At 48.6% G+C, this 12,977-nt stretch overlaps 1 protein-coding gene across 2 annotated transcripts in view; it reads left to right on the forward strand.

Moving 5' to 3' along the window:
* Positions 1 to 12,977, forward strand: part of ANGPT4 (angiopoietin 4) — a 49,904-nt gene that overhangs the window by 15,483 nt on the left and 21,444 nt on the right. For both annotated transcript variants that reach the window (XM_018057652.1, XM_018057653.1), the window contains exons 2-3: positions 10,272 to 10,427; positions 11,948 to 12,069. In XM_018057652.1, the coding sequence (XP_017913141.1) occupies positions 10,272 to 10,427; positions 11,948 to 12,069 (278 nt within the window). The remainder of the gene's footprint in view (positions 1 to 10,271; positions 10,428 to 11,947; positions 12,070 to 12,977) is intronic.

The raw sequence follows: 12,977 nt of genomic DNA on the forward strand, positions 1-12,977 counted from the left end.
CAGTGCTTCTGAATGAGTTTGCTCAACAGACAAATGAGCCCCAAGACTGTGTCAGGTTTCTGGAAATTTCTCCTTCAGATGCCTCAAACTGGCTCCCTCCCTTGCTGTGAGCCTCCCTCTGCTCCTCTCCCCTCCCTCCAGCTTCCCCTTTTCTTCCTGCCCTTGAACTAGTGGTCTCTCCAAACTCTCTGACCCCTCTGGCCATGCCTCTCACAGGGATCCAGGGGGCAGCTGGGGCTGAGTCAGAGTCTCCAAACTTATTTCTAGCACCCAAACTAATCGTCCATGGAAATCTGGTGCCCTTTACACAGAACGGACCTATTTGGGTTTTTCTAACAAATGGTTACTGAGCCCCTCTTATTTGTTACTGAGTTGGTATAGCTACTGGCACTCCTTGAGGCACAGAGGGTAGAGCCATGAACAGGGCACCCCTGTACTCCTGCAGCTGACTTTCCCATGGAGGGAGACAGGCGAATAGGAAACAACTGCAGTGATTTCAGACACGTGACATGCTGTGACGAAACCAGTCATGGCAGGTGCAGTAGGGCTGGGGGTACACTTACCTTTGATGGGGTGGCCATCAGAGGAGGTGACACTTGTGGGCAGACTGAAAGTCCGAAGAGAGCTGACAGGAGAAGCTCTGGAAGCTCCTGAGATTGGGGCAGGTGGATGTGTGTTGAAGGATTTGAGTAGGTAACACCCTGGCTCTGTGGACAGACCCCAGCAACCCACTTTCAAATGCAGTGTGAGAACTACAGACACAACCCTCTGCCCAGAGAAGTTAGTCCAAATCTCAAGTGTCCTTATCCTTTAAAGCGGCTGCTATGGTTTGAGGGATTTATCCCCAAGCAGCCTTGCAGAGGGATTAGTGACAAGTGGGCAGGATGTTCCCAGCAGCCCTGACGTGATGGCAAAAGCCTGGAAATGACCTGCAGACCCAGCGATAGGGGACCAGAGGAGCAAACAGTGGGGCACTTCAAACAGCAAGGCAACTTCCTCTGGATGAACATAGAGCAATCTCCAAATCACATTAAGGAAAAAGATGCAGGGTATGGAATGGTGCACTGATATTGGTATAGACTAGAAGCAGGCGGATAGGAGCCTATTCATTACTGGTATATGCTTAGAGCTTCTTGCTCACTGGACCTGACCTCCCGGCCTCTCAAACCAGCAGACCTGGATATGAATCCAGCAACCGCCAACTTGTTGGGTGACCTCAGGGAAGTGACTCTGCATGTCTGTCCATTTGCTCGGGCCCTTTTCTACGAGGTCCACATCTTCCCTCTTCACTCCAACCCCACACAGTGGTACTGTTACCACCCCATCTACTGATGGCGAAATGGAAGCACAAAGGGGAAAAGCGGCAAGCCACGAGGCAGCTCAGGCTGGGGTCCCATGGTTTATAAAAGCACTTCTCTGCTTTCCTGCTGTTCTGTTTGCCAGGGGCTACACCACAGATCTACATGGGGTAGTTTATTTCAGAGCTAATTCTTCCAGGAGGGGAGATGTCCAATCTATCCATTCATTCAGCTTAACAAATATTCATGGAACACCTAGAAACTTCCAGACATCCTTCCAAGCACCAGAAGAACCGCTAGCAAAGGCCCTGCACCCAGAGTTAGTGGCCCACTGAGTGTCCACTCGTGCCGAGATGTGTGTGGGAGGGGTTTTCAGAGTCTCAGCCTTTCCTGTGCCCTGGGTCCCTCTGGCACCTGATAAAGATCTACAGACTCTCTCAGAAGAATGTCTGTAAACATATATAATTACATGCTTCAGGATTTCCCTGGTTGTCCAGGTATTAAGAATCCGCCTGCCAATGCAGGGGACTTGGGTTTGAGCCCCGGTTCAGGAAGATTCCACATGCCTTGGAGCAGCTAAGCCCTTGTGCCATAACTACTGAAGCCTGTGCGGCTAGAGCCTCTGTAGCCCGCAAGCAGTAATGAAAATGGTGCAGCCAAAAAAAAAAAAAAAAAAAAAATTGCGTATGCATAGATTTACAAAGGAAATACATTGCCTTGAGATACAGATATCAAATATTTTTCAGAGCAGAGGTGTGATGAGAGAGTCACACACACCATGTGTAAAATAGATAGCTAGTGAGAAGCTGCTACACAGCGCAGGGAGCTCAGCTCGGAGCTCTGTGACAACCTAAAGGAGTGGGATGCAGGGGCGGAAGGGATATATACATAGAGCTGATCGACACTGTTGTACAGCAGAAACTAACGCAACATTCTAAAGCAATTATACTCCAATTAACAACTAAATTAAAAGAAAGAAGAGCAGATGTGTGATACAGTCATACAGTACTTCTGTACTAGTCTGTTGAATAACAAGACCTCTGGTGGATCTAGTACTTGCTGTCATTTTTTTTTTTTTGGCTGTGTTGTGTCTTGCGGCATGCAGGATCTTCACTGCAGCGTTTGGGCTTCTCTAGTTGTGGTTCCAGAGCACGTGAGCTCAGAGGTTACACTGTGCGGGCTTAGTTGCCCCATGACATGTGGGATCTTAGTTCCCTGACCAGGGATTGAATGAATCCACAACTCCTGTCTTGGAAGATGGATTCTTAACCACTGGACTGCCAGGAAGTCCCCCTTCCATCATTTTGAAGTTGTAATAAGTATAAACAGTATGTCATTACTGTCCACTGGAGTGAGACAGGGGATTATCTGTGATGTCTGCTGGTGACCCTCACGCGTACTACCACCGCTGCAGTAATTTGTGGCCTACATTCATCACTGTAGGAGAAGCTCCTTTCAGTTAGAGATTAGCAAAATAAAAAACCAAACTGAACAAAACTATTTCCCATCCAAGTCCACAGATTCCCCGAATTCTATTCACAGATCCCTCAGGGATCCAGGAATAGCTGTTAAGAATGCCTGGCTGACATACTGGCTTTTCAGTATTATAGTAATTATATCTGTACAGACAGACCTTGAAAATATTGAGAGTTTGGTTCCAAACTGCTGAAAATAAAGTGAATATTGCAATAAAGGGAATCATGAATTTTTTAGTTTCCCAGTGCATTGCAAAGTTATTTTTACACTATATTGTAGTCCATTAAGTGTACAATAGCATTATGTCTTTTTTTTTTAAGTACAGGCCTTAATTAAAGTATACTTCATTGCTAAAAAATGCTAACCATCATCTGAGCCTTCAGCAAGTCATAATCTTTCATAGTAATTACATCAAAGATGCCTGATCACAGATCACTATAAAAATATAATAGTAATGAAAAAGAAATACTGTGAGAATTACCAGCATATGACACAGGGGCATGAAGTTAGTTAATGCTGTTGGCAAAATGGAACCAACAAACTTGCTTGGCACAGCAAACCTTCAATTTGTTAAAAAAAAAAAAAAAGAAAGAAGTCAATATCTGCAAAGCATGATAAAATGAAGCGTGCCTGTGTCACGCGAGTGTGTGTTCCTCGATTCTTTGTCTTGTCACAACAAAGATTTGGAGTGACGGACATTAAAGCCCCCTCGGCGAGTCACAGCTCTCAGGTCTTGGATAGACCGTGTTATAGCTCTCAGGTCTCGAATGGACCGTGTTATAGCTCTAAGATAAATCAGTGTTACAGCTCTATTTTATTTAGAAGATAGCAGGAAAATCCATCTTCGAGGCGTGAGGGCACGTCGATCCAAAGACACGGGGAGAAGAGCGCGCCCCAGCGTGCGGGAGAGAGAGAGAGAGCTGGTTTTGGCTCCTCTATTTACATGTTTGTCTCTCCCTGGGCCTGTCCTATGTAAATTGGGCCAGCCAGGAGTGTCGTTTGTTTTACTTGAGGTCCTCTTTCGCGGGCTTTTCCCTTCCTTCGGACTCCTTTTCCCTGTTCTACCTACCTAACACCTGTATACAACCTCATTCTGTTTTTTTAGAATAGTAACACTTTAGAGATACAGAATATAAGAAACAAAAACAAAACATTACCATCACCACCATTGTAATCACCTTCCCTGAAGCAAAGCACCACGGTTACTAGTTTGTGTCTCCTAGACCTTATCTGGGTGAAGAGTGAAGGGTGAAGTCGCTCAGTCGTGTCCGACTCTTTGCGACCCCATGGACTGTAGCCTACCAGGCTTCTCCGTCCATGGGATTCTCCAGGCAAGAATACTGGAGTGGGTTACCATTTCCTTCTCCAGGGGATCTTCCCGACCCAGGGATCGAACCCGGGTCTCCCACATTGGAGGCAGACGCTTTAACCTCTGAGCCACCAGGGAGGCAGACCTTTATCTGAGTACACATGAAAACGCATCATCTGGGATTGCTTACACACAAATGGGTCCACACTGTAGGCAGTGTTCTGTATCTTGCTTTTTTCTCTCAAGAGTGTATCTGGGACATCTTTTCACGTTTACTCCTGATGAAGGTTGACCTCATTCTTTTCAACAGCTGCTTGGTAACCCTTGATACAGACTTACAGACATACCAGAATTGTTCATGTGTCAATTATGTAATCATGCTCTAGGCCTTTTAAATGGATCATGCCTGGAATCTTGCCTACCATCTGGAGATAGGAGCTACGATTATCTGCATTCTAGAGAAGTGGCCCAAAGAGGTAGAGGTCACATAGCCCAAGGTCACAGAGCCATTTAGCTAAAGAGCTGTGATTCAAGCCCAGGCTCATCATGCATAAGGCACTACTCTTTCTTTCTGCCTTGGCTTTTATCTGTAGTTGACAAAATGCTTTTCCCAAATGTGAACCAGTTCTACGAAAGAGACAGGAAGGACATATCGTTGTTATTGATCTTATTGATTCTCTGACACACCAGACACATTCCCACCTTAAGGCCTTTGCACTGCCTTTCCCTCCTGGAATTCCCTTCCTCCCGACTTTCCCACAGCTGGCTTCTTCACGTCGGCTCAGCTCAGATGGCCCCCTCTGCTGAGCATTTCCCTGCCATTGTGGCTAAACATGCCCCTGACCCCGCTCACTACCCTGTCTTATTTTCTTTGTAGCACTCGTCACTATTGGAATTTAACTGATATAGTCAATGGAAGTGTCCTGGAATCAGAAAGCTTGCCAGTTTTGTTCATTCCTTATTCTTGAGTACCTAAAACAGGATCTAGCATTTAATAGGTATTCAAGAAATAATTTTTTGACTACATAAATGAAATTCAGAAGGTGAGGGATTAGTTTGAGGAAACACATTTATAACATACGTTTCCCACGGAATGTATCTTGCCAGGCTCCTCTGTCCATGAGATTCTCCAGGCAAGCATACTGGAGTGGGTTGCCCTGCCCTTCTTCAGGGAATCTTTCCAACCTAAGGATTGAACCCAGGTCTCCTGCATTGCAGGCAGATTCTTTACCATCTGATCCACCAGGGAAGCCCATATTTATATATAACACATATTATATAACACATGTTTTATATGGGACATTTTATAGAACCTTGTGTTGGTGGATTTGTTTTATATTGAGATATAGTCCACATACAGTGAAATTCACCATTTTAATGTACAGCTCTATGAGTTTGACAAATGTATATCATCATGTAACCGCCGTCACACAATACAAAATATTACCAACATCCCCCAAAAGTTCCCCTGTGCCCCTTTGCTGTGAATCCCCACCCCTGGGCCTCAGCCTCTAGCAACAAGTGATTCCGACTGTTCCAGAAAGTCGTATGAATGGAATCCCACAGTCTGTAGCCTTTTAAGTCTGGCTCTTTTCAGTGCAGTCTAATTGGAGGTGACTCCTTACTGTTGAATGCACCAGTAATTCATTCCTTTTTATTGCTGAGTAGAGTTTATTGGATGAGTGGGCCACAATTGCTTCTCCATTTACCAGATGAAGTCTTTTTCATTTAGATAATGCAGGAAAAAAGCAGACTTCAGCAGATCTCCTTGGCCACTGAGACTCTCCTGCCTATGTGCTCAGCTGTATTCTATCCAGAGTTCCTTCCTTCCTCCCCCAGGCTCTGTCTATCAAAACTATTTCCTTTCCTTCAAGGCCCTTTTCAAATGCTTCCTCCCACAAAAGAAGCAGGGTTTACTGTCCCTGCGTCACAGGTTGGTAAAGTGAAGCTCAGGGAAAGGCAGCCTTCAACTGCTAGAGGCCCACGCTTGGGCGTAGCAGAGCCAGAACCAAACTCAGGGCCAAGGCGAGAAGGGGGCAGCTCAAGGGCCAAAGATCAACCTCTTTGCAGGCCGGGGAGGGGGGCGGCAGGCTGGGGGAGGGGTGCGGTGGAGATGCAGGCCCCCTCTTTCCCATCTCAGCCCTGAGAGTTTACCAGCAGGAGGGTGACAGAGAATGGGCAGGTCCAATCCTGAGTGGGGCTGGGGGGCTGGGGCAGATCCCATCTGGGGTTTGCCCCTCCATGAGGACTTTTCCCTTCCCACCCTTCCAGCTGGTGCCTGAGCCCTGGGCTGGACCCAACCCCCACACACAGGCTGACATTTACTCATCAGAGCTGCAGGCTGGCTGAACTGGGGCCCTTCTTGCCCAGATTACCATCCTAGAGCCCACGAGTGGGCATGGCAAGTTGGGTGATGGGTCCCAGCTGTGGGTGGCCTTCGCCCACCCAGTCATTTGCAGCCACAGAACAAATAGGGAACTAATCAGAGTGCTTAGGGGGTTCCCATTACTAGAGAGGACCCCAAGCTACCCTGAGGCCCCAGGCCTGCTGTGCAGACCTGAGGAGCCCCCTGGACAGGGAGTCTTGAAATCGAGGCCATCAGCTGGTGACCTTAGGCAAATTTTCTGGGTCTCAGTTTGGGGAGTTGGGCTGCTGATCCTGGGTGGAGCTTATGGATACTTTTTCAGAATATTACGTAAAAAAAATTTTTTTTTTTAATTTACGTATTTGTTTGGTTGCACTGTGTCTTCGTGGCTGCCTGCAGGCTTTCTTCTCTAGTTGTGAAGAGCAGGAGCTACTTTCTATTTACAGTGTGTGGGCTTCTCATTGTGGTAGTTTTTCTTGTTGCAGAGCACGGACTGTAGGCACACAGGCTTCAGTACTTGCAGCACGAGGGCTCAGTACTTGTGGCTTGTGGACCCTAGAGCTTGCAGGCTCAGTAGTTGGGGAACACAGGCTTAGTAGCTCCCAGGAGTCTTCCTGGGCCAGGGATCGAACCCGTGTCCCCTTTATTGGCAGGCGGATTCTTATGCACTCTATCACAAGAGAAGTCCAGAATATTGCTTTCAAATGCATAAAATAAGAACACCTAGTGACATTGTGATTATAATGTGCTGTAGTTGTAACATTACCCAGTGGTGGGTTTGAGAATGTCCATTATTCTGAAGTCATGATCGGTATTTTAGGACACTGTAATAATATCTATGCTGTGATAGGAAATATTTGTGATTTCTGTTGGTAATGAAGTTGCAGGATCAGCTAACAGTGTTATGATTTGGAATCTCTGCTCATAATTGAAAGTGAAAGCCACTCAGTTGTGTCCAACTCTTTGCGACCTCGTGGACCATACAGTCCTTGGAATTCTCTAGGCCAGAATACTGGAGTGGGTAGCCTTTCCTTTCTCCGGGGAATCTTCCCTACCTAGGGATCGAACCCAGGTCTCCCACATTGCAGGTGGACTCTTACCATCTGAGCTACCAGGGAAACCCAAGAATACTGAAGTGAGTAGCCTATTCCTTCTCCAGCAGATCTTCTCAACCTAGGAACTGAACTGGGGTCTCCTGCATTGTAGGCAGATTCTTTACCAACTGAGCTATGGGGAAGCCCAGTTGTAGGATCGGCTAATAGTGTTATGATTTGGGACCTTGGCTCGTAATTGAAGGAAATGCCAAATTTTTATTACAGGTTAGTGGAGAAGGAAATGGCAACCCACTCTGGTGTTCTTGCCTAGAGAATCCCAGGGATGGGGGAGCCTGGTGGGCTGCTGTCTATGGGGTCGCACCGAGTCGGACACGACTGAAGTGACTTAGCAGCAGCAGTGAACAAAAAAGAAAAATGTAATTATTCTTTCACCCAAGTACATGGACCCCCTGAATTCTCTTCATAGGCCTGGTGGTCCCCAATTAGGCAACTGTGACCTACAGAGAGAATACCCAGGGGGACTAGGGCATGAGAGCCCCCCAAGAAGCCTGAAAAAGGAATCAGATAGGGGATATAGGAGGGGAGGGGGAAGGAATAGGGAGGGGAGAAGGAAAACTAGGGGAGGGTATACCTGGGAAGTACTTCCAGAAAAAGAGAGTGGCCACATGTGTGACTGCTGCTGAGATGGAGAGTAAGCTGAGGACACAGAAGTGTCCGCTGACCACCCTCATCAAAGACAGTTACAACGAGGTGTGTTAAAGAGTCTCTCCAGGGCTGGGAACAGGTTAGTGGTGCACAGGATTCAACCATATGGGTTGTATTTTTTTTCTTAAGTGTAGTAAATACACAGATTTTATTATACTATTATTTATGCTGTGTGAATGTGTGTGTGTGAAGAACACCATACTAATATTATTTTTTAAAGGTAAGCATGGAGAGGGAGGGGAAAATGGAGATAATTTGTTCAAGAAGTTATGTTGTTTGGGGGTGAGCAGAGAAATTGGAGACACAGATAGAGGGAATCTGTGGAGTCAAGGATATTTTTTTTCTTTAATTTTTAACGACGGACCCTTGGACACATTTGCCTGTTGCAGAGGCTGGGGCAGGAGAGGAAAGAAGGGGTCACAGGGACAAAGGCTTGAGAAGTTCAGACACACTTATCTCCCTGGTCCTCAAGTCCTCTTTGTGACCTCTCCACTTGAGCAAGCATCAGTTGGCTGAGTCTCTCCCCAGAATTTCTGATTCTGTAGGTCTGGATCTGGAAACGCATTTCTCACAAGCTCCCTGGTGATGCTTGCCCCAAGGACGCACTTTAAGAAGCAAGGCTCTGATCGACACCATTTGCGCCCCCTTCAGACTTGACGTTGCACTACAACGAGCCATGCCCCCTTAGAAAGCACAGAGGTGAAGGAGGTATGGGAGCAGACAGTTGAGATGAAAGAGAGGTGAAGAGACTAAGGAAGAAGCAGCTGAAGCCTGACCCCCAGCCAAGGTCACCCCATCTCCCTGGGAAGCACCAGTCTTCCCAGGGACCTTGGGAGCTGCCCTGTTGGACCTCCTGGAGGGCTGAGTGACAGAGGGTGGGAAGGAGCCAGAGCTGGGGGACCGAGATAGTGGCGAGAGGCCAGCAAATATGCCCAATGGAGAGCGAGTGGAGGAGAGGCACCGGCTCTCTGTCCTCAGGCACTGAGCCCTGAGAACAGGCCGTTCACCTTTGCAATTTGATCCTGGTCTCATGCCAGCTTCTCCTGCTCTTGGGAAAAAGCAGCCCTGTCAAAGAAATGAACATTAGCTTGTCAGATCCCAAGATATCTGAGCTGGGAGGACCCTTGGAGACTGGCCAGTTCAACTCCATTTCACAGATGGAGGGGCCAGAAAATAAAAGTCCGGTTTGATGGATGGACTTGCAAACTCCGGTATAGGGAAAGATGCATCCCCTTTTCCTGCTGTTGGCTCAGTCCTACGAAGCTGTCATGGGCATGACTGGGGACTATGATGACAATTGCTGCTTCCCCTCTTAATGACTCATTGAACACATTTTTTTTTTTTGAACACCCACAGTATGTTAAGCACTGTGCTAGATATGGAGATAAAGTGAAGAGCAAGACCAAGCTCCTGGCTTCATGGCATTAACATGTCAAGGGCAAGTTTTAAAAAGCAATAAACAAATAAATACGTAGTACAAAGCTGGGGCATGATAAGGGGTTGGAAGAGAACTGAAATGACATGAGGGAGTGAGCCTTGTAGATGGTGTGGGGTGGTAGGATCCAGACGAGAGGGAATAGCATGTTCAAAGACCCTGAGGTAGGGCCATACTTGCTGTGTTGGAAGGATGTCACAGAGGCAAGGTGTCTGGAGTGGAGTGAGGGAGACTAGGAGAGGAAACCAGAGTGGTAGCAGGAGACCAGGTCATAAAGGCGCCTGCAGTCAGGGAGGACTTTGGCTTTTCCTCCCTGACTTTTCCAAGGAAGACTTTGGTGAGATAGGAACCCTGGGAGAGTTCCGAACGGAGAAGTGTGATCTGACTTCAGTTTAACAGGATCCCTCCAGCTGCTGAGTGGAGAATGGGCTGTGTATGGGACAAGGATGGAGGCAGAGAGGTTGAGGAGAAAGCAACAAATAGAGTAAGCAAGAGGTGACGGCAGCCTGACTTGGCATCAAGGCCTCCCCCAGTTGCTCTATGTCCTTCCAGGGGACATATGGAAGGGACAGGAAGCTTCCCCTAACCCTTACCCATGACCCCAGTGCACCGTCTTATCTCCTCACAGCTGGAAAGGTACATCCAGATGAACCTGAGGCTGGAGCTGGCACAGGCCCAGCAGCACATGGTCCAGAACCAGACAGCCACCATGCTGGAGCTGGGCACCAGTCTCCTGACCCAGACCACCGCCCAGACCCGCAAGCTGACCGACGTGGAGGCTCAGGTACTAGAGGGTGAGGGGGTGGTACTGGGGGCACCGTGGCTGGCCAGGCTGGCTCATAACCCTAGTCATCTTGCTTTGACTCTTGTCCCTGGGGAAGGTCAGAGCCTCCTCTGACCTTGCAGCCCCCTGGGATCCCTCCCTGATGACCCCATCACAGAACTGTCTCCCACCAGGTCATGAGCCCAGAGCAGGAAGAGGGCGGACGGTAGACACTGGGTTTGGCTCTTCTGCCTCTGTGATTCTCATGTCCGGTCCAAGCTGGGATTCAGCAGCACACACACACCTGCCCTCAGGGGGCTCACAGTGCTTCAGGAAAATGTGGATAACAAATTAGACCTATTTATTAGACCTCAGGGGGACAACAACTCTGAAAGAGGAGGCCACAGGGAGCAGCAGAGAGGGAGGAAGGAAAAGGACAGGAATATAAGCGAGAGGGTGAGTAAATGAATGGCTGAAAAGACAGCGGACAAAGGGCCACGTGTTTCTTAAACCTTACTATGTGCCAAGCACTGTTGGAGATGCCTGATTCTAGTTTACAGCAGTAAAGAAAATAGGTATGCATCCGTACCCCACTGGAGCTTCCTTCTAATGAGTGCCAAGAAAACAAACAGGATCAATAACATGTGTATGAGACAGTGATAGTGCTAGGGAGAAAATAGCAAGGACGAGACGACCGGTGGAGAGTGTGTGCCCGGAGTGGCGAGAGGGACAAGTTGCAAGCTTGGACAATACAGCCAGGAAGTTACTGCTGGGAAGGTAGGGTTGGGGTCAGGCTTACTAGAACAGCCTTCCCAACAGGGAGAGCATTATGTGCAAAGGCCTCGAGGTGGCACAGAGCTGGCAAGCTCCAGGAACATCAAGGAGGCCAGTATGGCTGGAGTGACGCAGGGAGACTGGTGGGCCAACGTCAGAGGTGATGGGGGCATTACAGGGTTTTGCCGGCCACCACCATGTGAGGTGGGAGCCACAGGAGGATTTTGAGCAGAGGGTCCACATTTTAAAAGTCTACCCTAGACTACCAAGCAGACAGAGGCCTGTAGAGGACAAGGTCAGGGACAGGGAGCCCTGTGAAGAGGCCAGTACAGGACACAGGGTGAGAGATGGAGGTCAGGGCCAAGCGGGTCATGGAGGGGCAGGAGAGTGGTCATGTAGCCATTGGGAAGGTGGAGCAAATATCTAATTGCTGACGGATTAGATATTGGGGGGGAGGTCAAGGGTGGTTCCTCCCACATACATGGCAGGAGGAATGGAACTGCCATGTACAGGGATGGGGAAGAGCAAATCTGAGATAATCACAAGCCTAGTGAGGTGTCATGGTCTGTGCATGGGTTGGGAAAGAATTTCCAGAAACAAGGCAGAATGAAAGAAAGGACCACGATATTAGGGTCTATGAGTGAGAGGGTGCAAATAGGTCAGCAAGTTTCTGGAATGGCAGGGCCTGAGGTCAAATGCATGGCTGGTGGGCAGGGCTCCTGAAGGGCTTACAAAGCCCTCTCTCCCCACCTCCCTTGTCGGGGCAGGTCCTGAACCAGACATCCCGAATGGAGATCCAGCTGCTGGAGACCTCACTGTCCACCAACAAGCTGGAGAAGCAGCTGCTGCTGCAGGGCCATGAGCTCCACCGGCTGCAGGGCCACAACAGGTGGGCACTGGCACCCTGACACGGGGCAGGGGCAGGGACCAGGGCTGAGCTCCAGAACTGGGCTGGGACCCAAGTGGGCTGGGGATCCGGGGTGAGCCCCAGAACCAGCCTGAGCTGGGCTCTGTCAGTGGGGGAGGGGGCAAAATGAAAAGGTGGAGTTGAGCTAGTGCCCAGGATGGGGGCTAGGGCCAGAGGTAGAGGCCTGAAGACTAGAGTGAGGGGGCACTGGGGCTGGAGCTAGAGCTGGGACGCGGCCAGGCTAGGGCAAGGCCTGAAACCAGGGTAGGAGATCAGACTAAAGTTGAGAGTGAAGGTGGACACTGGGGCTTGGCTGAGGCTGAGGCTAGGGGCTAGGCAGGCATGGGGCCGGACCACCCTGTCCTGAGAGGGGACAGGAGACAGGCATTTTCCTGGGACTTGGGACACCCTGATTCTTCCTCTCTTCTTTCTCTCTCTCTCTCTTTCTCTCCTTCTTTTCTATCTTCCTTTATTTATTTTATAGATTTTAACAGCTTTTCTGAACCACCATTTACATACCATACAATTCACCCTGTACATCTTAATTTGATCTCCATATCTGTAAATAAATAAATATAATCTCCCCTACCAACTCCTCTCCTTCCCAGAAACAACCACAGTGATATGTTTCTTGTCTGTATTAGCAGAGAGTCTCAGCATTTATAAGCAAATAAACACAAAGGGAACACCCTTTAAATTACAAAGAAAGAGTCCTGGGGTACAGATAAGCCAGAGATATGGACCTCTGAAGCTGATTTCATCTCAGTTTCGAGCTGAGTGGAGAAAAAACTGCCAAGCTCAGGCTGGTGGAGAAAGCAAAACCCACACAGGTAAGCAGTCACAGGCCTATGTACAGAATGAGATGTTATTGTAGCTTATATGCTGAGTCA

This window comes from Capra hircus, chromosome 13, assembly GCF_001704415.2.
Source record: "Capra hircus breed San Clemente chromosome 13, ASM170441v1, whole genome shotgun sequence".
Classification (NCBI taxonomy): domain Eukaryota; kingdom Metazoa; phylum Chordata; class Mammalia; order Artiodactyla; family Bovidae; genus Capra; species Capra hircus.